This window comes from Rhincodon typus, chromosome 11, assembly GCF_021869965.1.
Source record: "Rhincodon typus isolate 14 chromosome 11, sRhiTyp1.1, whole genome shotgun sequence".
Taxonomy (NCBI): Eukaryota; Metazoa; Chordata; class Chondrichthyes; order Orectolobiformes; family Rhincodontidae; genus Rhincodon; species Rhincodon typus.
This window is the reverse complement of record NC_063342.1, coordinates 19375568-19400512: the sequence shown is the minus strand read 5'-3', so window position 1 is coordinate 19400512 and position 24945 is coordinate 19375568. Positions and strand designations below refer to the sequence as shown.

Genomic DNA, 24945 nt, shown 5'->3' with positions numbered 1-24945 from the left:
CTGAATGTTGCCAGGGCTCAAAGGGGTTAAATTATACAAGCAAGCTGTAGAAATATGTTTGCTTGAGTTTAGAATGTTTGAGGTGATTTAACTGAACTAATTAAAATGATAAAGAGATTTGATAGCAGGAGTTTAGGGAAATTGTTGCCTCAGGTGGGGGAATTGAGAACAAGATGGTAATTTTAAAAGTTAGAGATGTGTTTAGGAGTGAAATCCGGAACTCCCCAAAGGCTGTGGAGGCTGAGTCATTGAACATTTCAGGACTGAAATTGAATGCTTTTTATTAAAGATTTCAGCAGATGTGGAACAACAGTGAGTAAGTGGAGTTGTGATAAAGATCAGTCATGGTCTAGTTGAATGGCAGAATAAGCTTGGGTGGTTGAATGACCCATTCCTGTTGTATTGTTTCACTCCTTCCTTTGTAACTGGACCAATTTCCTACCTAATGTGGTTAGCATCATTAGTGGACTAAGGAGAAAAGCCATCAGCATTTCAAGGTAGTTAGGAATAAAACTCACTCTGTTAGGGTTGCTTATGTTCCGAGAACATAATGTGAAACAATCATAGAATCCATACAGTGGGGAAACAGGCCATTTGGCCCATCAAGTCAACACCAACCCTCCCTCCCAGATCCACCCCATAACCCTGCATTTCCCATGGCCAATCCACCTAGCCTGCACATCTTTGGACTGTAGGAGGAAACTAAATCACTGGAGGAGACCCACGCAGACATGGGGAGAATGTGCAAATGTCACACAGACAGTCGCCCGAGAGTGGAATTGAACCAGGATCCCTGGTGCTGTGTGGCAGCAGTGCTAGCCACTGTGCTGCCCCATGGTGAGTCTGGAAAGGAAAGAACTCAAACAGTTCCATGTCAGAGACATGTAAGAGAAGAACTTCCTACTGCCACTCTCTGGGAGGATGGTGCACAATGAATGATTGATTGATTCTTTGTGTCTTGCAGTTCACAGAGGAAGAAGATCTTGCTTGGCCTGTCTATCACTGATGATAATGAGTTGGGCAGTTTAAAGCTTGCGGAAAAAATCTGTTTCCACCTAATCAATGAAAACCAGAAGGCAATGCAAAAAGTGAGTGTTCTTACCTTGTGATATTTCACTTTATCATGCCAACGATACATGGGATCCTGAGTTTCTAAAGAGATCCATGGGGTATGAAAGCAAATGAGCAAATTATGCGCAAAGTTTCTAAAATCCTGGTAATCTTCAACCAGCATATTGTGTACAGTTCTGAGCATCACCGTTTAGGGAAGATGTTAAGTATGTGGAGGGACTGCAGAGGTCACTTAGCAGAATAATGAGGGATTTCAGTTATGTGGGACACCCTTGAGAAACTTCAAACAGAGAAGGCTAAGGGAAGATTTTGGAAGTTCTCAAAATTGTGAGTGGTCTTGTTAAGAATCAGTAAATTGAGATTATTCCCACAGATGAGTGGGTCACTAAAACCAGAGGATACAGATTCAAGATCAAAAGAGTCAGAGGAGATGTTTTTGTTTTTAGGCAGTGCAACTGAAATGATCTCAAATGCATTGCCTGAAAAGGTGGTGAAAGTAAACCTAATAATTTTCAAAAGGGAATTGGCTATATACTTGAAAAGGAAAATTTTATAGGGCTATCAGGAAGTAGAGAGACTTACTGGGCAACTCCTTCAAAGAATCAGCAACGGGGTGATGGGCCCCTGTATCGTAAGAACCTAAAAAAAAAGGAGCTGGCTATTTTACCCGTCATGTCTGCCCCTTAATTCATCAAGATGAGTGGCGATGAACGATTTATTTATTATCACATATATCTAGGGAGATACAGTGAAAGGTGTTCTGTTGTCACAATCCAGCACTATTTTGAGGTACAAAGAAAGTAAAAGAAAGTACTTAAATAGAGTTCTGCACTGAATCCAACAGCAATGCAGAAATGTGGCCAGAGATGAGTTAATATCACAGAGGCTTGACTCCTCTATCTCTTCTCCAAAACGTTAGCAAATGTAAATTGCTTTTCATGCCTGATTGGGCTCCAAACTTAAGCTTGCAAAATCCTGAATGACCTCTTGCAAGTAATATCTGCATTTTTTAAATTACACCGGGCAAACTCACTTTACGTGGATTTGGAGAAACTACCAGATTACAATAAAAGCAAAGTGCTTCGGATACTCGTGATCTGAAATTAGTGCCAGGGTAAATCAGCAGGTTTAACAGCATCTGTTTTGAGCCTGATATTACTTATTTTGGACTACCTTGAATAAACTCTTACTGTATGATTCAGTGGCAAAGTGAAGAGTAACATTGGCCAAAATGGAGAGATCGGCCCTGCTCAACATACACAAACAAGGAATTGGAATAGGACTAGGCCATTTGGCCCCTCAAGCCTGCTCTGCCATTGAATAAGATCATGACCTGATTTTGGCAAGAATGTGGAGCTGAGGCCAAAGTCTGATAACCTTCGACTCCCATGTCAGTCACGAATCTGCTTTAAAAATATCCAATGAATCTACCTTGTCCACACTATTGTTAAGATAATTCCAAAGACTCTCAAGACTCAGGGGAAAAAAAAAATTCTTACCTCCATCCCAAATGGGTGGCAATTTTTAAACTGTATTTTCTAGTTCCAGCTGGTTCTTGCTCTTTGTCTGCAAATGCTTTAGAATGCATGGGAAAAGCAAGTACTAGGGACAATTGGGATAGTTTTATTCATTCACTGGCGAGTCCAGCATTTGTTGCCCACCTCTAATTTTTTAATGTTTTATTCACTTGTGGGATGTGGGTTTCAGCTGGGTCAGCATTTATTGCCCATCCTTAATTGCCCTTGAGAAGGTGATGGTGAGTTGCTGTCCATGTGCTTGCTGTAGGTCGCAATGCCGTTAGGGAGCAAGTTTCTGGATTTTGATCCAGCAACAGTGATAGATTTCCAGGTCGATGGTAAGTGGTTTGGAGAGGAACTTGCAGGTGGCGGTGTTCCCATGAATCCGCTGCCCTTGTCCTTCTGGATGGATGTGGCCATGGCTTGGAAAATGCCGTTAGAAGATCTTAGGTGAATTTCTTCAGTGCATTATGTAGCTAGTAACGTACAGTGTGTACAGAGTATCGGTGGTCGAAGGAGTGGATGTGGATGCAGTAACAGTGAAGTGGGCTGCTTTGTCCTCATTGGTGTCCAGCATCTTGAGTGTTGCTGAAGTTGAGTATTCCATTGCACTGCTCAACTGGACCTTGTAAATATTGGACAAAGTTTGGGGAGTCATGAGGTGATTTTCTTTCTACAATGTTTCTAGTCTCTGACCTGCTTGTGTAGCCACTGTTTTTATACAGTGAGTCCAGTTGAGTTTCTGGTAACCCCCGGGATTTTGATAGTGGAAGATACAGTGATGGTAACACTATTGAATGTCAAGGGGTGGTGGTTAAGTTGTCTCTCACTGAAGATGGTCATTGCCTGACATTTGTGTGGCGTGATGTTACTTAGTACTTGTTAGCCCAAGCCTGGATATTGTCCCAGGATGTTGATAGCTTATATGATGTGGTTGGTAATGCTCAGCAAGAAGAGCTAAGAATACCTAAGCTCCACTTTTCCCCATTTAGCAACTGCAGTATATATACTCAAATCAAGAATGTCAAATAGTTTCTTTTGATTAAACTCAGTGAGCTTCATTAGGTCCTTCACATCTGTCATACGAATGGCTAGCACTGCCGTGTAGGGTGACGAAACTATGTTGGAAGGATTGACAAATTTTATGGGGTTGGCAGGATGACTGGAGAGCCTAGGTTTCCAAACAGTTTTAATGTTTTACTTAAGTGAGTTTTTTTTCATTATTTTGTTTTCATCTTGGCAGATTTCCAGACTATTGAATGAAGTTGTTGAGATTTCAGACCATCTGGAGCTGGTGGTAAAGCTGCAAGGAGAAGAACTAAAGATACTGCAAGCTTCAGCTGAAGTATTACAAAATATGAGAGTTACTCTTCCCAGATGATGATCAGAAAGTGGATCATTGGCAATAGTCCCTGTTGCTTGACTGTAATCGGTGATCAGACTTGAACAGGTGTTTGGCTCTGGGAAGACCACATTGCTTATTTAATGATTTATTGTGAATGTCTTTTTTTTTTTTGAAAAAAAAACTACAGTAAATAGTCATTCTGCTGTAATTAATGAAAAACTGGAAAGATGATCAGTATGAACTCCCTACAGCAGACAATGGAAAATCAAAGGGAAGTGTTGCACAGTGATCTAGGACAGTAGTTCCTCAGATATAATTTGTTCTTAGGGCTTGATTACATTGGAACCCCTCCAGTGAATTATTGCCTTGCCCCTGGAATAAAAGAAAGGAGGAGTGACACATCCAGTTTAAGTATGTATTGTTAGGTTCTCAACAATGAAACTACTGTTGCTTTAAAGTGGCTATTTTTCTGATATTTAACAAAACTTACCTATGTAATGAATCAAAACGTGTGTATTGTACATTTTGTAGTTAAACCTATTAAATCTGATCAATTGTCTATCAGTTGAGGTCTCATCTAGAGGTCTGTCATAACATCTCTGAACAGGTTGATTAGAAAATAGCTATACAAAAAAACTGTACCTGCAGCAAATAGTTGAGTCACATGGACCTGAAGAATCCTGATCTGGACTAGTTTAGCTAATTTTGTTTGCCAATGGCTGTATGAGGCACACTACCGGAAAAGGTAAGTAGATGCACCCTTTAAAAAATGTACACAGGTACAACAGGAGAGGAACGGAACAGGACTAATTTTGATTACACCTTCAATTAACTGCTACAAAGATAGTAGGAACTGCCGATGCTGGAGAAGGGTCTCGACCCGAAACGTCAGCTTTCCTGCTCGGCCTGCTGTGTTCATCCAGCTCTACACCTTGTTATCTTCAATTAACTGCTGTTGTGTTGCCTGTAGATGGGAGAGAATGAGCCAGAGCTGTTATCCTTTACAGCTGCAGGAAAACATTTGTCCTGAGTTTGAATAAGTACATGCTGTTCTTACCCACACTCTGTGGAGACTCTCAAATGAACAATGATTTCACTGCTGACCTATCAGTAGGTCCAGCGACTGTCCAATTCTTAGCAAATAATGATAGCTTCAGGGGAGGAGGAGGAGAAATAGCCACAACAAAACATAAGTAACTGTCTTTGCTCTCTGATTATCATTATTTTATCATAAAGCCTGTTCATAATAGCTTACACTGCTTCCTCCCCTTAGTGTTTAGTCTCAGAATCTCTTAGGATGGTGTGTTGCTCCACGACATCCAAACAAAGAGGAAAAATAAGTTTCCTCAAAGCAACAGTGGATAAATTGCACCATCTGATTTTGCACTTAAGTCACTGAAGAGAAAACCATATGCAAATCTTGATCTGTGTTGGAAGTTGACATTTTAGAGGGAGAGATTGCTGATAAGGGGATTGTAAACAGTGGCTGTTACATACATACATGAATAGTAGATAAAGACAAGTTAAATGCAACTCTATTTCACTGTGGAACAAGTTGCCAAAATTACAGTTTAGATGAAAATGACACTTGGATGAAGAGAAAAGCCAGTGCTTTGAAACTGTACCCTGGCTGAAATCTGTACTTGGTAAGAGGAGAAAAGGTTGGAGAAAAATAATCTTAAATGCACTTGAATACAGAAGTTTGACAAGGTTCCACTTGGTAGACTGATTAGTAAGGTTAGATCACATGGGATCCAGGAAGAGCGAGCCAACTGGATACAAATTTGCTTGACGGTAGGAGACAGAGGATGGTGGTAGAGGGTTGTTTGGACTGGAGGCCTGTGATCAGCCCCAAGGGTCCACTGTTGTTCGTCATTTGTATTAACGATTTGGATGAGAATATAGGAGGCATGGTTAGTAAGCTTGCACAAGATACCAAAACTGGTGTTCACTGGAAAGTGAAGGAGGTTATCTAACAGTGCAACGAGATCTTGACCAGCTGGGCCAATAGGCCAAGGAATGGCAGATGGCAATTAATTTAGGTAAATGCAAGGTGTTGCATTTTGATATGACAAACTGGGGCAGGACTTACACAACCCAGGATGCTGAGTAGCATTGTTAAAGAGGGACCTGGAGGTACAGGTACACATTTCCTTGGAATGTGGCATCACAGGTAGGGTGGTGAAAAAGGGCATTTGGCACACGCCTGCATTGGTCAGAACATTTGAGTATAGGTGTTGGGATGTCACATGTGGCTGTGTAGGAATGAGCTGCCGGAGGACATAACAGAGGCAAATACAATAATAATATTTTAAAAAATTTGGATAAGCACATGACTAGGAAAAGGTTTAGAGTGATTTGGGCCAAACACAGGCAAATAAGACTAGTTCATTGTAGGAAACCTGGCTGGCATGAACGAGTGGATTGAAGGGTCTGTTTCTGTGTTGTATGACTATCACCTCCATCAACGATCATTTGTGGCAGACATGGCATCAAGTTCCATCGTGTCCTTACCAATCACAAATACAGTTTCCTATCCAAATTACTCAATCGCAATTGAAAGAATTTATTTCACTTAAAAGGAGGGATTCCAGAGATAATAGAGCTGGTTGTAGGCGCATTAAGTTGAGGACAGTCAATTCAACACAGTCAATAAATTTAACACAGGACGTTCTTCAATTTTATGTTATTTGGTGCTATTAATTCAGTAATTTAACAAACCCACGTAATATTTTTAAACATTGACAATATTATCCTGGTTCTAAAATTCAGCATAACTAAAGGTTAGCATAGATGGCATGTTAATTAAGTATGTTAATTCACCGAACATGACTGTTATCACCAGCTCCCAATACTGAACAGAATTTTTAGCACCATAAACACTGTAGGCTGAAAATGTCCACTTTCAAGGAAGATTGAATCTTACTATGAATTTGTGCTTCATTGCCAGCTTTTCAGTTATTTTGAGAAACTAACAACTAATGATATTTAATTTGTAAAGAAATGCTAAGCAACAGGAAAATTACTGGTCCTCTTCCAATGCTGCTATTTACGGATCTGGCACAAGGACACTCAACAGCTAGAATGGCATCATCCAAAAAAGTGAAAAACACTGGCAAATGAAATATTTCTTATGTATAAACAGTAGGTTTTTTTTTGTATTGGTACAACCATTGAAATTTACTTCAAAAATTTTAGTGACTGAATTATTTTTAAAAAAAGTTCTAAGAAATATACAGCTGTTAGCAGCAGTTACTGCAAAACTATTTCCACCCCAACTTTGAGGGAAAAAAAAAGTACTGTTTATGTAAAATAAATTTTTAATTTAATCAGAAGTTTGTTCTGAGCCGTTCCCCAACCCAAAACCATATCTGAATGGGATTTCATTACATAGGTGCAGTTCTCTGGCCTTGATCTGTACAATTTTTGGCAGTAAGTATTAGTTGCATGACCACTTATTTTACCAACATTAGCCATGTGCTGGGATTAAATGTTTATAAAATACAAATACACATGACATATTTTACATGACAGTGAGGGGTTGAAGTTTGGGTAGCCATAGAATCATGGAATAAAGACACGGAATGATTACAGCACAAAGAGGCCATTCAACCCCGTTCTCTGCAAGAGCGGCTCAGTTCATCCCACTTTCCTAGCTTATCCCTGTATTCCTCTTAAATACCTTCTCTTCAGCTGCCTTTTGAAAGTCGTGACTAAACCTGCCTCCAACACATTCATAGGCAGTGCATTCCAGATCCCCACCACTTACTGCTAGATGGCATAGTTGGCTCTTTTCCAATCACCTGGAATTGTTTAGAATTTTTTTTTGGAAAATATTTTAAAATTCATTAGAACTAGTTGAAAATTTTACAAACCATTTTTGCCTTGTATCAGCTCAATATCAACAGCTCCAGAAAGCATACATTTTCCTTTTGTTGAGTTTGTATAGAATTTCAAGCATCTGTTCTTATTGACACAGCTAACAAGAAAAAGACACTTCAGCAAGCAAGCTTTCTAGAACTTTTATTTATTGCCCATTCAACTTCTTTCTATAATTGTCAGAAACTGCTGGACTGAGAATTGCTTTAGCCCAAAGCAGACAATGATTTCACTGGGATTACAAAGGCTCAGGCTTGAGCCAACATGCTTGACTAAACTAGTGCAGGGAACTATAAACAATTCACACTAACCAGCCCTGAAAGAAAAAAATGTTTATTTTAGAAGAACTTGTTGGTACAGAGCCAAATTTAGCTAATTTGTTTTCACTCTTGCTATGGAAGCAGAGAGAAAGGCTACATGGTGCTGCTTCAAAATAGTTTAAAAATGTCCAAAGTAAAAAGTTGCTTTTTTGTTTCCAGTGTGGTTATAGTTAGGGAGCCGTTGCAGTATCAAATGACAATGGTAGGACTCACCATTAAATTCAATCCAGCTCATTCCAACTGGACTGTTTCTGTAAGAGCATGACATTACCAAACTGACCTTGTAGACACCAAGCTATGCTACTGCAATCCTATATTCTACTGATCCAGTCTAATTAGTTGATGCAACACTTAGCATCAACCACTCTGTTGACAAGAGGCAGTGTAAGCTGGAAATTAGCAAAATTGAATCTTTTTGCATGATTTCAGAGGGTTTCAAAACAATTTGAAATTAGTCTTGAGGTCAAGTATATGTAGTGAACCACATTCTTGTCATTAAAAATGATCAGCTTTTCTGTTAGATGGTACATATGACAGCATTGTAAGGAAACAGGTGGCTATAATATTCAAGTATTGAAGTGGAATTGAAGCTGTCGATTTGCCCAGAATAACACAAATGCTTTGGGAATCAACACCAGTCTTTTGGCTGTTTGCAGAAATTAGTTATCATGACACTGTTTCAGAGCCGAACAATTTGTTTTTTCTTGACTTGTTTCTTCTGAACCATCTCCATAGCAACTGAGGCTTCATATATTGGAATGGGTTCATCCAACTGAGGCCTGAAAAGAGACAAGCAGTTAGAAATGTCTAGACATTGTGCAAAGTCTTCAAAATACCTTTTACATTTTTTTTCTTTAGGAAATGAGGCAAACTGATGCCTAAAATGTTTAGATAATAGGTTATGGTTTTCACCTCATCACCTAATGTGTATTTTAAAGATAATTATATAACTAATCAAATACCGAAGACTGCATTTTTGCTGTGAATTTTAAGGGAAATGTGTAGTATAACTTTTGCATATATATTTACTAGAGGTAGAACTTAATCATAGCACCTAGCTCGATTACTGATTTATTAGCTAATTGTCTTTCAAAGTGAACTGAATTAAATGTTGACAGCAGACTCCCACATCTCAGCTTTTATGTCAAGGGTTAGCCGCACTCATCGAGCTAGCCTGTCCCATTTTAATTTTTTGGGTGACAACCCATCCGCGAGAAGATGTCTCACCTCACTGAACTGCCAGCCAATTACAAAAGCTGTGCTGGTACTAGTGTAAGGTAAAGATCTGGAGTACAACAATGGACCAGGGCATTTAGTTATGTTTTAGTATATACAGGCCCAGTGAGTGGATGAGGGGGCATGTTGCACATTGAAGGGAAGAATAGATGTGGAACTCTAAACAGTGGGCATGGCCTCCAATTGATATGGAGTCAAGTGGGGTGGGGTCGGCTGGGGGAGGAGCAGCGTTCTTTGTTTGACAAGGACCCCACCATGCCTTTAACTGGCCAGCATGGTTAATTTTGCTGGGTATCAGCCCTGCCTGCTACCGGTACGTCAGAGTTGTCACAGGATGAGGCCCTTAATTGGGCATTAAAAGCTAATTTAAAGGCCTCCATTGGGCCATGGGACGGAGGCCCACTTGATGTCTCTGACCCTCAAAATTGTAATGGAGGCAGGGATGGACAGGCCAACAGTGGGCATGACACTGATGCTTTGTAACAAACTGGCTCACACGTCTGCTTCCATTTCCAGTGAGTGGTCTGTAAAGTGCAACCTCAAGAAAGGCTAGAACAAGTATCAAAACGATTACCGAAAGGTTCCACTGGCCAGCTTCTCCATCACGTCTTTCAAAATATCTAGACAATGGCATTCAGGAGTATAAAGTTCAGCGTGACAAAATGTGAAACATCACATGAAGGGAAAACAATGGATACACATTTGAAGAATTTTGTACAATGTATCTTCCCTACTGCTAAATGATTGCATTCTTAACATCAGATTGCTGACCTTGGATGTTTTGTTATTATAATCATTTCACCATTTGAGAATTGTTCCTCTCGTCAGTCTGATATGCATGTCCTAAGCTTCAATGTGATGATCATGAAAATCTTTCCTTTTTTTCGTGGAAATGTGAAAAAGAGGACAAAAAGAACCAGTCAGGTAAAGGAAAACACAAGCATGTTGTGGGGTTGTGGGGTTGTGGGGCTCGGGGAGTGCAGAGAGAGAGAGACATACACACTTATGAAAATGCCAGGGATGCACTCTAAACATGTTAATTTAAGTCAGAGATTGGTTGAGCTTAAACAGACTACCAGAAAAAGTCACAGATTTGATCATAGGTCTGATGAGTCCATCAAAGTTAGTGGAAGTGAAGGTATGCAGACTACAACCAGCTGCAATAAACTGTGTTACTGGGCTGGGTGTTGGCTAAGTTACTGGCTGGGTTTTGATGGGGAGGCTGGTTGCGAAATACAGATCACAGTTTCTGCTCTTGCTGGCCGTCATCCAGTCATTTACACCCGAACATGTGAGAGAAACGATGTTCCAGGGTAAGCTTATGCTTGATTTTGTTTCCTACATTTGAGTAGCCTGTTGCTTGCCACCTAGATTCACACAATAAGAACATTCATGTTGGCATTGGCAGGGACAGAAAAAGTCAAAACCAAAATCTTCACCAAGGAGAGGAGAAGATTTGCAGAAAAAGAGAAGATGAGTTCAATGCAGCCCACTGCTTGTCCACTGACATAGATATGTAGAATACAGAGCAAAGCCTTCAGGCCTCATTATATTCTTCAGAAAGCAAGGATTTGCCGTCACAAAATACACAACTTCTAAATTAGTATTTTATCACTGACAGAATGAAAGCAACAATCAGGGAACCAGTTTTAATTTAAACTAGTAATAGAGCAGTTACTGATAGAACAGAAGCAAAATTTTGTACATCTGGAGACAAAAGGTTGGAAAGTATCCATCCACATGTCTCTGTATTTGACCCCTCCCCCAACACATTTGTTAACGCTGAGACTTTATAGCATAGTTACACTACTCATTCTGAATACTGAATGGTTTTAGCTGCACAGCAACACAAAATATGCAGTATAATTGAAGCCAAAACTGCCCCAGCCTAGCTTTGGGCAACAGGTATGGAACTGCATGGAGAGGGTAACTGCAACCAGTTCAAACATATTTAAAACTTTTAAAACTCAAAAAATGCTGAAGTGTTTAATGCTCACTTGTTTATTTTAACTATTCAAGTTTCAAGCATTCGAACCCATTGAGCAGAAAGAGGCGCATGTATTTAAGCATAATGCATTCTGCTTGTCTAAGTGAAAGAGATATAGACGTGGTACTTAGTCCGAATATCACCGAATCCAGTTATAGCATGGAAATATGCCATTTGAGTGACTTGCCCAGACTACACTTCCCACCCTGCCTTTCTTTTATATTTGTTTACTTACTGCAGCCACATTGTACCATTGGAAAACACTAATGGGTGAGAACAGCTGCAAAAGTCTTTGTTCAATCACATATCATTTTGTACCAGCCTGAAGTTAATCCCTAAAATGACAATTCTGTACTCACTGGGCAACTGCATGTTAAATTAGTGCCAAAAATATAAAGCACCACATGTTGTACAACATATTTTGGGAAAAAGTAATAAATGATGGGGAAAAACTGAAACTCAGGCAATTAATCTATTGGTTAGAAACAGAGGGAACTGAATTATCAGACTGACAATTGCTTCTTTAATCAGATGGAAACTTAAGCAAACAATGCATAAACATGTATCATACACCATGGTATAGGTAATGTACAATGATTTCTATCCAGTGATTCATGTATATTCAGGGTTGCCAACCCCTCTGCATTGTCCTGAAGTCTGCTGGAATTGAAGATAACACAGTGCAGTGTTCAGTTCAGGAGAAAAATAGGAATTCAGTTAATGAACACTGCCAGTGAACCAATGACAGGAGGCAGAGCTAGTTCTGATAGCAATTGGGTGATGACAAATTTCCAAAGCAGTAAGTCAGGCTATGCCAGAGGCCAAGCCCCATGCTGGAAAGTACTCAGACAATGGCTATTTGTATTTAAGGCACCAGCACCAACTATTTAAATTTCATACTCCAAACTGCTTTCTTGATTTGTTCCAAGCTTACTCTTTACCTCTAGAGTTTGCCCGAGTCAGTTCTCCGTTCATAGTAGTAGCAGGAGCTGCAACTTCAACAGATTTCTGTTTCACTGTGAATGTAATTTTGCCTTGCATTTTTCATGAAATGGCATTCAAATTCCAGATTTTTCACTTCTAGTACCTGTCATTTGGCAGAGTTGTCAACCCTCCCAGATGCTGTCTAACTTTTTTCCTGTAGTGTTAGAGACTGAGGGGTAACTTTAGAGGTTTATAAAACCATGAAGGGCATGGATAGGGTGAACAGCTGAGAGCTTTTCCTGGTGTAAGAGAGAGTCCAAAACTAGAAGATGTAGGTTTAAGGTGAGAGGAGTAAAATATAAAAGGGGCCTGAGGGGCAACTTTTTCACGCAGAGGTGGTGCATGTATAGAATGAGCTGCCAGAGGTGGTGGAGGCAGCTGCTATGACTACAACACTTAGAAAGCATCTGGATGGGCATTTGAATAGGAAGGGTTTAAAGGGATATGGGCTAAATGCTGGCAAACGGGACTACATTAATATAGAATATCTGTTTGGCACGGACGGGTTGGACAAAAGGGTCTGTTTCTGTGCTATACAGCTTTATGACTTGCCGAGTATCAAGAATTTTCTACTTTTGTCTGATGCATAAAAAGTGACTGCTTTCAATTTCTTAGTAGTGGGATGAGAAAATGGTGGCCATGAAAATGTGCGTGGCGGGGGTGGGGTGGAAATGAGGCAGAAAAGAGGAGGCGGACATTGTGTGAGTAGAGAGTTCACCTCGTAAAAACCATTCATAGGGCACTCAAGAAATTTCCTGAAATCCAGCTCCCCTCAGCCAATGATCTTTTTATAGCCTCATGGGCAGCACAGATACTTCACCACAGGGGAACTTTACTTTCATAATGAAAATGCAACATTGACAAACTTCAAGCAACTGACATTTGAACAAGCATCACAAGATCAAACATCTAGCAAGAGTTGGAAACTTTATGTTGCAAAATTATTATTTTTGACTGTTGATAACAAACACTAGTAGAAATATTGCATGCATACTGTAAAAATGTAGGTCTTGTTATTCAGTTCTTAAAATTATCGGGTACTGTTAACTCAAGGTCTGAAATCTTCCAAACAGTGCCAAGAAAGGATACGCAGATACTTCCCTTGATGCATGTTTGATAGTTGCCACACTTCCTCATTTAGGAATGAAATGGTTGCTGCTTTACGAAATAGAAATTGACTATCTGGAGGATCCAGCTGTGAAAGGAGAAATTAATCGGTTAAAAAGTGATACCAAACTATAATATGACAATTGTAACATCGATCAAATATGGAAATTTCTGCACACTTCAAATTCTGCTTGCCTGTCAATGTTTGTTTTCCTGGTGTGCAATTTAGTTAATTTAGTTAATTTAATGGCAGTAGGAGTGCTATGAAGGGCTTTCACACCTAAGTTAAAGAAGGTCAATTGTACTTTCCTAGAGTCATAGGGATGTAGAACACAGAAATAGACCCTTCCGTCCAACTCATCCATGCCGACCAGATATCCTATATAAATCTAGTCCCATTTGCTGGCATTTGGTCCATATCCCTCTAAACCCTTCCTATTCAATACAACATTTAAAAGGATGGGTAATCGTACCAGATTCCACCACTCCCTCTGGCAGCTCATTCCATTCACGCACCACCCTCTATGTGAAAAAAGTTGCCCCTTTGGTGCCTTAGATGTCATTCCCCTCTCACCTTAAACCTATGTCCTATATTTTTGGACTCCCCCACCCTGGGGAAAAGACCTTGTCTATTCACCCTATCCGTGCCCCTCATGATTTTATAAACCTCTATGAAAGATCACTCCTCAGCCTCAGACTCTCCAGGGAAAATAGCTCCAGCCTATTCAGCCTCTCCCTACAGCTCAAACCCTCCAACCCTGGCAACATCCTCTGAACCCTTTCTAAATTTCACAACATCCTTCCTATAGGCAGGAGACCAGAATTGCTCACAATACTCCAAAGTGATGGAATCAATGTCCTATACAGCCTCAATATTACCTCCCAACTCCTATACTCAATGCACTGACCAATAAAGGCAAGCATTCCAAATGCCTTCTTCACTATCCTATCTACCCGCAACTCCACTTTCAAGGAATTATGAACCTGCACTCCAAGGACCCTTTGTTCAGCAACAGTTCCAAGGACCTTATCATTTTTTTTGTAAATCTACAACAGTGAGTAGAGTGGGCTCTTTTTGATTATATGTTTTTATTGAGAACTATCTCTTGATTAAACTTAAAATATAAAACATTGGTACTAAGTTAACCTGGAGCTGTGTTTTGAGAGTAGTAAGACTGGGCTATTTTCTGGGTCTGTAGATTAAGGTGCAAGGATGGCCTTTAGTAGAGTGATGTGTTCTTCCTGTTGGATGTGGGAGATTAGGGAGAGTTCCCATGTTACTGATGATTATGTTTGCAGGAAGTACGTTTGGTTTTGAATCCTATTGGATTGGTTGGAGCAGCAGTTAGAGGAAGTGTGGAATTTACAGGAGCTGCAGGTGTGATGAATGGCAGTTGCAGGAAGGGAGATAAACCACAGATACAGTCAGGTAAATGGTGACTTCCAGGAAAGGTAGGAGAGGGAAGCAGGTAGTGCAGGGTTTTCCTGTGGCTATCCCAATCTCAACCAAGAATGCTGTTTTGCAAAAATAAGGTGGGTAATGGACTCCCAGGGGAATGTAGCACAGACAGCCAGGTTTCTGGTACCAAGACTGGCTCGAATATAATGAGGGATATGTCATGTTCCAAGTGGTCATTTGTGATAGGGGACTCTCTAGTCAGAGGCACAGACAGACGTTTCTGTGGCTGACAGATCACTATCAAGGGACCATTGCTAGGTGCATGTGTGCCTGTGTGTGTGGTGGGGGCATAGGTGCACTATGTTGTTCATGTGTGTGCCTGAGTGAATGCACATCCTGTGCAAGTACAGGACTGAACTTGTCCATGGTGCACTCCACAATCATTTCAGACCTTATAATGGTGACTAATCTTCAAAAATACATTATTGACTGTCTGAAGTAATTTGCTAAGTCTTGTGGTAATGGAGAGCATTATAGATACATAGATGCAGAAAATAGGAACAGGTGTAGGCCATTTGGCCCTGCTCTGCTATTCAATATGATCACGGCTGACCATCCAACTTAGTATCCTGTTTCCAATTTCACTTTGATCCCTTTGGCTCTAAGAACCATATCTAACTCCTCCTTAAAAACATTCAATGTTTTGGCCCCAACGTTTCAGTGGCAGAGAATCCTACAGGCTCACCACTCTGAACAAATTCCTCCTCATCTCACTCTTCATGGAAACAGTTGGGAAATAGATTCCTTCTGACTTAAAAGCAATTCATCTGAGTCACATACTGTACCAGTTAGTGGTGTAGTTGTTTTAAAACATGTTATTAAAAACTAATTGATCTCCTGGGATGTTATATATGGAGACACAATGCCAAGTGTAGTATTCAGATCAACAGGGCTAAAGGGTTCAGGGGAAAAAAGGAAACGGCAGCAGGGAGGAGGGAAAGAAGAATGAAGGAAATGAAACAAGAAAGGAGTTACGAGATTATGCTCAGCGAGTTGGGGAAAGAAAGTGCCATACATTCCTTCTATTAGGACAGCACATGCTGTTTAACCAGGGTGGTTTTTGGTAACACAGTGATGTTTGGGAGTGTTGCACTTATGGAATGCTTTATGCCTGATTAATGTTGGTCAGCTCTAAATTTAAAAGTCAAACATGATAGATCAAAAATGTAAAGCAAGTAATTTCTTGGAGCAGAGTACACTAAAAGCATAAATCAGTGTTATTTAAAGAATGGACCATTACAAACTGTGAATCTACTCTAACTATATGACAGTGTAGATGAAATGCACACTCCTAATACAGCACGATCTACAGCATAACTGGTAATATAATGATTTAGTCCTTAGGGGCAAGACGGTTACGAAAGCGATTACTAACATCTGATCTTGAGTACCAAATTTTAACATACCACAAACATTCACCGTGGTTACAGAAGACACTGCAATAGAACTTAGATCATGAAAACTAGTTCCACTGAGCTCATTCAAAAGAAAACCTGTTAAAACAAACTAAGATACAAAGTCAAGAGGGACATAGGAAATTAAGAAGGCATTCCTGTTTAGAAACAGGAGCTGTTAAGGTCCTACCCCTCCACTTGCAAGTCACAATCAGATACAGAAATATAACATTTACATCAGGATTTAAAAGATACAGGTTTCACGTCATGCACGAGTAAAGTATGTTTAGAAATGAAAAAGCAAAAAGATATTAAACCATACCCTCCTTAATTTTTTCCCATTTCAACTTGCCATACAACAGCATTGTAACTTAATAGATGAATCTCCATTCTCTCTCTACACAACCTAAAATTAACAGAAATTAATTTTTGGGAATAACATGAATGATTGGAGTTCATACAAAGTCTAGTGTCTTGTTTTCTGGTGAAGTGTGCGTTGACAGGTTACAAATGACCTATATAGTGTAAGCTTCTTGGATTACCTGCAGATTCTCCTCTGTTGTTACCCAGTGACCTCCAACAGACAGAAGACTGAGGATGTCATGTTTATGTGGGAGATGTTGTTTGACAACTGGTTCATCTTCTTTGCTGTACAACTGCACTGTAACACAACAAAATATCAAAGTGCACACTGTTAACACCACAGCTATTCATAATAGCAGGTAAATAAGACTAAGAAAACAAGGATTGATTTGCTTTTTAAACACTGAAGACCATTTTGGGAGTGAAATCCACCATATGAGCCCAAAAAATGCTGGCATGAAAAAAAAGGTTGATTTCATATTTTCGATATCTATACGCAAGGCAAAATTACAGAAAAGGAGTTCTAATCCCTTGGTTTGCAAAATGAAACTTAATCTATGGAATCTATAATAAAGACTTTTTTTTTTAAAAAAAAAGTCTGATTTAATTCATGAGAATGCAAAACTTGTGTAGCTGGTGAACAGGGCTGATAGCTAAGCTTCTCCCAGCAATAAATGTTTGCTCTTTAAACCGAAATGTCTCAAGATAATTCAATCTAAAAGTTCACAATTTCCGGACTGATATCAGCCCAATGTTTCACTTAGTTCTAAGGCTGCGACTCATATGGAGTCTGACATAGGACCATGACGCAACAATGTAACACGACACCATCGTTGCTGGGGAATTTTATTACTCAAGATCAAAAGAGAGCTTACTTTCAAAGGAAATCTAAACTGCAACTATTATCAGTACTCTTCAACTATTTGCTCGGTCCCACCCTCAATGTATTCCAGAATGCCAGGATGAAACAGACCGCATTTAGCATCCATTAAAAATGTGAAAATACAAAAATAGGGACAAATGTAAATCAATCAATCCCTCAAGCGCCAGGGACCCGGGTTCGTTTCCAGCCTCAGTCTGTGTGGAGTTTGCACATTCCCCCTGTGTCTGCATGAATTTCCTCCGGGTGCTCCGGCTTCCTCCCACAGTCCAAAGATGCGCAGGTAAGGTGGCTTGATCATGCTAAATTGCCCATAGCGTCCGGGGATGTGCAAGCCAGGTGGATTAGTCATGGGAAATGTGGGATTAGGGCAATTAGGGTAGGGGTTGGGTCTGGGTGAGATGCTCTTCACAGGATCGGCGTGGACTCAATGGGCCGAATGGCCTGCTTCCACACTGCAGCAGTTCCAGTTCTAAGCACTCCCCTATTCAATAAGTTTGGGCTAATAGGTTTGTGTTCCAAATGATGTATTCCCATCTACACCCAGTAACCCTTGACTGTGCAGCCTAACAAGAATCTATCCAGTTCTGTTTTAAAAATATCGAATGACCCTGCCTCTGGCATCTTCTGAGGCTGTGGTGTTGCTAAGTTGCACAACCCTCAGGAGAAAATGCTCCTCATCCCTCCTGAAGAGGTGACCCCCAATTTTAAAACACTGCCCCACACCCAACTTGTCAAGACCATTCAGGATCTTATAAACTTCAACCAAGTCACACCTCTAAACACCAGTGAAAATAAGCCAACTTATCCAGACTGTCCAAACTATACTCATAAGACAACCAGCTCATTCTAGGATTCAAACTAGTAAACCTCCTCTGATCCACATACAATGCATTTACACCCTTCTTTAAATAAGGACACCAAAGCTATGCACAGTATTCGACATGTGATCTCACCACAATGCCCTGAACAAGTGACACAACACCAGGTCATAGTCCAACAGGTTTATTTGAAATCACAAGCTTTCAGAACAGTGGGGCTTCTGAACTTGCCCACCCCAGTCCAACACTGGCACCTCCACATCCTGAATAAGTGAAGCATAACATTCTTATTTTGATGTCCAATTTCTCGCATAAAGAGGTGTTGTATTAGCCTTCTTGATTATGTGCTGTACCACATACTAACTTTTTGTGACTCATGCACTAGAACACCTAAATGCGTCTGCACCTCATAATTTTGCAGTAATTCTCCATTTAATAGATACATATAAAATCATACAGTGAATAAGAGGCCCTTCAGCCCATCAAGTCTGCATTGAGGAAAAAAAAAACAACTCTAAATCTACACTAAATCACTTTCCAGCATTTGACCCATAGCTTTAAATGTTATGGCATTCAAGTGTCATCAAAGTTTAAAGGTTACGAGGTTTCCCGCCTCAACTACACTCCCAGGCAGTGCATTTCTGATTCCTGTCACCCTCTGGGTGACAAACATTTTCCACAAATCCCTTCTAAACCTCCAGCCTTTCACCTTAAAAGGTATGTCCCAATGTTACTGGCCCTTCAACAGAGGGGAACAGCTGCTTTCTATCCTCCCAGTCCAAGTCCCTCAATATTCTACATGTCAATCAGGTTTCCTCTCAGCATTCACTGCTCCAAAGAAAACAACCTAAGCTTATCTTCATAGCTGGACCTCACCAGACACCATCCTTGTGAATCTTCTCTGGACCACCTCTAGTGCATCCTTCCAATAATGTGGTGAGTAGAACTGCACACAGTACTCCAGCTGTGGCTTAACCAAAGTCTGTACATCTCTGCTCTTATAAACTCTGCAATAACTGACTAAGTCGTGTCCTATATGTCTTTTCAACCACCCTCTTGGGGGAGGTGATGGCCTAGTGGTATTATTGCTGGATTGTTAATCTAGAGACCCAGACAATGTTCTGGGGACTCAGGTTTGAATCCCGCCATGGCAGATGGTGGAATTTGAATTCAATAAATATCTGGAATCAAGAATCCGATGATCACGTTGAATCCATTGTTGATTGTCAGGAAACCCCACCTGGTTCACTAACATCCTTTAGGGAAGAAAACTGCCATTTTTACCTGTTCTGGCCTACATGTGACTCCAGACCCACAGCAATGCGGTTGACTCTGAACTGCCTTCTGGGCAATAAATGCTGGCCTAGCCAGTGACACCCACATCCTGTGAATAAGTAAAGAAAAATACATGTGCAGCTCCCTTCAGAAATCTGTGGGAAAGTGCCCCAAGATCCTTCTGATCCTCCGAGCTTCCTCGTGTCTTGCCAGTCACTGTGTACTGCCTTGTCCTGTCATTTCTTCCAAAGTGCACCACCTCACACTTGTAAGGATTAAATTCCATCTGCCACCTGATTTGCCCATCTGACTAATCCACCTAAGACCGTCTTCCTCACTGTCAATCACCCAGCTATCTTCATAATCATGTGTAGACATTCTTGTCTCCCCCACATTTTCTTCTATATCATTTCTATATATCACAAACAATAAGGGAAGGGACCCAGAACTGATCCCTGTGGTATGCCACTGCTTGGTTTCCTACCACTAAGCCAATTTTGGATCCAACTTGCCAAGTTACCCTGGATCCCATGAGCTTTTTATCTTCTTTATCAGTCACCCATGTGGGACTTTGTCAAAGGCGTTGCTGAAATCCAAATAAACTACAACAACACACCTGGTCACTTCTTCAAAAAATTCAATCAAATTTGTTAGGCATGACTTCCATTTGACATAGACATATTGACTATCCCTATTCTCTTCTGCAGAATTTTCTTCATTAATTTCCCTACCACTGATGTGAAACTCATTGATCTGTAATTCCCTGGTTTATCTCTATTATCCTTTGTGAAAAGTGGAACCACATTATCTGTCCTCCAGTCAGCTGGCACCGCCCCTGTGGCTAGGGCCGCTGTAATTTCCTCCCTGGTCTTCCATGCAGCCAGCATTACAACTCATCTGGAGTTGGGGCTTGTTCACTTTTAAGCACCCCAAAACCTCTAATGCCTCCTCACTTATCATGTCAAATTACTCAAGAACCTCTCAGTCCCTCTTTGCAAATTCTTCATCAGCATCCTCCTTTCCAAGTGAAGACAGATGTGAAACATTTGATTAACGCCCTGCCAGTGTCATCTAGCTCCACACAGATTGGGCCCAACTCTTTCCTTGGTTATCCTCTTACACTTGATATATTTATAGACTATCTTGAGATTCACTCTAATCTTACCTGCCAATGTTTTCTCATGCCCCTTTCTTGCTCTCCTAATTGCTTTCTTAAGTTCTACCCTGCACTTTGTGCTCTACTTGATTTTCTCCCTTATCTGTTGAAAGTTTCTCTTTTCCTTTCTATTCAGTCCTTAATATTCCTGGACATCCAGGCTTCTCTGGGCTTGTTGCTCCAACATTTCACCCTAAACACGCCCAAATTCATCTGCTGTACATTTACTCAGAAGTAGCTGCTCTCAGTCTACTTTGGCCAAACCCTGCCTTATTTTAACAAAATTTTTCTTCCCCGATTTCAACAGCCTTTTTAGCAGGCCACTTTTTTCCTTTTCCATAACAAACTTAAAACATACTGTGATAACAAGGTGTAGAGCTGGATGAACACAGCAGGCCAAGCAACATCAGGGGAGCAGGAAAGCTGACGTTTCGGGTCTGGACCCTTCTTCAGAAATTTTCTGAATAGGCCTGGTCCTCAACTTTTTACAATTTATATCAATGACTTAGATGAGGGGTGCAAAGCCATGGTAGCTAAATTCACAGATGGCACCAAGAAAGGTAGAAAAGTATGTTGTATGCTTTGAACTTTACCCATCACATGCTGCCAATCAGAAAAAAAAACGCGCTTATGCATAAGATAACAAAGTGTGGAGCTGGAGGAACGCAGCAGGCCAAGCAGCATCAGAGAACAGAAAAGTTGACATTTCAGGTCAGGACCCTTCTTTTATTTCTGAAGGGTCCAGACCCGAAACGGCAACTTTCCTGCTCCTCTGATGGTGCCTGGCCTGCTGTGTTCCTCCAGCTCCACACTGTGCTTTCTCCGACTCCAGCATCTGCAGTTCTTGCTATCTCACAGCTTATGCATACTCTATTTTCTCCCAGGCAGCCAGTCTTTGACCCATACTAATATGTTACCCTGTACACCAAGAGCTTTTATTTTCCACAATAACTTTTGACGGAGCATCTTAGAAATGCCTTCTAGGAATTAAACTACAGTCCGTTTACAGTGTCCTATTATCCATGCGCATTTAACTCCTTCAAAGAAATTCAACAGATTCAGTAAACAGGATCTCCCTTTGGTGAAACCATGCTGATTCTTTCCAATTAAATCCAAAATTACAGAGGTATTACTGTGCAGAAAGAGGCTGTTCATCCCATTATGTCTACACTATCACAACTTTGGAGTTAAATTCTCCGGGGTCAGTATTAGGACCTTGCCTTTCCTGATCTATGTTAACGATCTAGACCTTGACTTTGTAGCAGTCACCTCCCTTTTTCCCATACCTTCATACATGGTTACCATTTATGTTGGTTGCCAGTATTTTATGATAATTCCCCTTTGCTTCTCTAATATCCCATTTCACTTCCCCTCCGAATGTTGTGTTCTGCCTAGTTTTCAATTGTATTTTCTAACTGACATCTGTCATAAGCACCCTTCTTTATCCTGACCTTAGTGTTTTTAAGACCGCAGCTAAAGTTCCGTTAATGATCTACTTAACACCTTCTCCACATGAGGTCAAGCTAATTTTTTAAAAATTATATCCAAAAGTGTTCTTACACATAATTAAATGGTTTCATTTTCCTATCATGAAATTACCAATGTTTTTTCCTTGATTAACTACTGCCAATAAATCAACAGCGTTTTCCAATTGACTAATGCAAAGCCCGTTAATGGGATGAGGAAGAGGTATGGAGATGGAGACGAGGCTAAATCAAAATGGACTAACTGGAAACTCAACAGCAACCCATCTATTACATCACCAGCAACCACTTTAAGACCTGAGGACGAAGTCCACCTGGAACCAGAGACTTGTCAGCCCTAAACTTTCTCCATACCATGTCTGTCTTAATTGTAATTGTGATAAATTCTCTCCTCCCTTTCACCTTCTTGTTTACAGCTATTACTAAAAGGCAGTGAAAAGATGTACAGTGAAGGCAGATGAAAACTGCTAATTTCAACAGCTATTTCCTTCTTATCTGCTATTAAATCTCCATTTTCTCGTGACAGGACCAATAACACTTCACTTAAATTTTCCTTTTTAAGAGCATATAGAAATTCTTACTTGCCATTTTTACATTCCTAGCTATCTAACTCATATTCTAATTTCTTCCTTCTGATTAACCTTTGTGTCATTCTCACCAATTCTGTCCTGCCACTCATCTTTGTGCAATTATATGCTTTCCCTTACTTCTATAGTTAACCCTTCTTTTAGATTGTTTTCTTTATAGCAGGAATATACATCGAGTATTCTGAAATATCCCCTTCAGTGTCTGTCGTTGCTTGTCTATTGATCCATTCATTGGCATAGCATGCCAGTCCACTTCAGCTGCCTCAGTTCTCATGCCCAAAGTGGCCCATTTTCAAGTTTATTTAAAATACTAGTTTTAGACCCCATCTCCTTCCTTTCCAACTGGATGTAAAATTCAATTATACTGTGATCACTTCTACCTAGGGATGCCTTTACTTCTTGAATGATTTTTTATTCATTCATGGGATGTGAGCATTACTGGCTGGACCAGCATATATTGCTCATCCCTAGCTGTTTTGATGAGCTGCCTTCTTGAACTACTGCTGTCTATTTGGTGTAGGTACACCCAGAATGTTGTTAGAGAGGAAGTTCCAGGATTTTTGATGAAGCAACACTGAACGAACACACACGACTTGGATGCAGGGATAGACAACACTATAGGCAAATTTACAGATGGCACTAAAATAGGTGGAAAAGTAAGCTGCTATGAAGGAATAAGAAATTTACAAATGGATATGATAGCTTTATGATTGAAATTTAATGTGGATAAGTGTGGGGTTACCCATCTTGGTCAAAGGAATAGAAAAGCAACTTATTATCTAAATGGAGAGAAACTTCACAGCGCTTTGATACAGAGAGATCTGGGTGTCCTAGTGCATGAATTGCAAAAATCTAGTAAGCAGGTACAGCAAATAATAAGGAATTTTAGCATTTGTTGCTAAAGGAGTGGATTATTCAAGTAGGGATGTGTTGCTACAATTGTACAAGGCATTAATGAGAATGCAGATGGAATATTGAGTACAATTTTGGTCCCCTTACTTGAGGAGGGATGTAGTTGCATCGGAGGCAGTTCAGAGATGAGGGGCTTGTCTTACGAAGAAAGATTGAGGAACTTAGGCCTATACTCTCTGAAGTTAAGAAGAATAAGAGAAGATCTGATTGAAGCATATAAGATGCTAAAAGGGATTGACAAAATAGACAAAAAGGATGCTTCCTCATGGAGGGCAATCCAGAATGAGAAGCCATGCTTTTCAGGATAAGTAAATTTAAAACATGAACTGAAATTACTTCTCTGAAAGGGTCATGAACCTGTGGAATTCACTACCCCAAAGCAAAGTGGATGTTGGGACATCAAGTTATTTTAAGAAGAAGATCGATAGATTTTTAATTAGCAATGGGTTGAAGGGTTATGGAGAGCAAGCAGAAAAGTGGAGTTAAGATGAGATCAGCGGTGATCATAACAAATGGTGAAGCAGGTCTGAGGGGCTGAAGTGCCTAGTCTGAATGTCTTTGAACAGAGCTTGCAGGTGGTCATGTTCCCATTTATCTGCTGCCCTTGTCCTTCTAGATGATAATGATCATGGGTTTTAGAAGATGTTGCCAAAGGAGGCTTGATAAATTTTGGAAATGCATCTTGTAGATGCTACTGCACTCACTGCCTGGAAGTGTGGTAGAGGCAAGTTCAATTAAGGCACTCAGGTGGGCATTGGATATTTAATTAAATAAAAATTTCTGCAGTGCATCTTGTAAGTGGTACATAAAAACCAATAGAACTGTGGATGCTGTATATTAGAAACAAAAACAAAAACAGAAATTGCTGGAAAAGCTCAGCAAGTCTGGCAGCAACTATGAAGAGAAATCAGAGTTAACATTTCGGGTCCGGTGGCTGAGGAAGGGTCATCAGGCCCGAAACATTAACTCTGATTTCTCTTCACAGATGCTGCCAGACCTGCTGCACTTTTCCAGCAACTTCTGTTTTTGTTGTAAATGGTACACACTGCTTCCTGTACAGTCTCAAAATATTCTTGGAATAGTAATTTCTGGAATGGAGGTGGGAGAGGGATAAAAAACAAAATGGACTAAAATAAAAATCAGGTGAAAATAAATCTTCTCCCTCCTT

At 40.3% G+C, this 24945-nt stretch overlaps 1 protein-coding gene and 2 long non-coding RNA genes across 8 annotated transcripts in view; 1 reads left to right on the top strand and 2 right to left on the bottom strand.

Moving 5' to 3' along the window:
* Positions 1-795: 795 nt before the first annotated feature.
* On the top strand, positions 796-4497 carry LOC125484414. The gene is made up of 2 exons (XR_007263237.1): positions 796-1088; positions 3832-4497. It is a non-coding gene; the product is annotated as an uncharacterized LOC125484414 (long non-coding RNA).
* LOC125484415 lies at positions 4195-5733 on the bottom strand. 2 transcript variants are annotated; one of them, XR_007263238.1, is made up of 3 exons: positions 4991-5733; positions 4756-4897; positions 4195-4305 (listed from the first exon to the last, which is right to left on the bottom strand). It is a non-coding gene; the product is annotated as an uncharacterized LOC125484415 (long non-coding RNA). The 2 variants fall into 2 exon arrangements; XR_007263239.1 differs by having other exon boundaries at positions 4204-4305; positions 4576-4897.
* Positions 5734-7940: 2207 nt separating this feature from the next.
* The window catches only part of cryzl1 (crystallin, zeta (quinone reductase)-like 1), an 85787-nt gene continuing 68782 nt past the window's right edge, over positions 7941-24945 (bottom strand). For all 5 annotated transcript variants that reach the window (XM_048603057.1, XM_048603058.1, XM_020532193.2 and 2 more), the window contains 4 exons: positions 16842-16960; positions 13429-13534; positions 9943-9988; positions 7941-8911 (listed from right to left, as the gene is read on the bottom strand). In XM_048603057.1, coding sequence (XP_048459014.1) covers positions 8812-8911; positions 9943-9988; positions 13429-13534; positions 16842-16960 — 371 coding nt within the window. In that variant the 3' untranslated portion in view covers positions 7941-8811. The remainder of the gene's footprint in view (positions 8912-9942; positions 9989-13428; positions 13535-16841; positions 16961-24945) is intronic.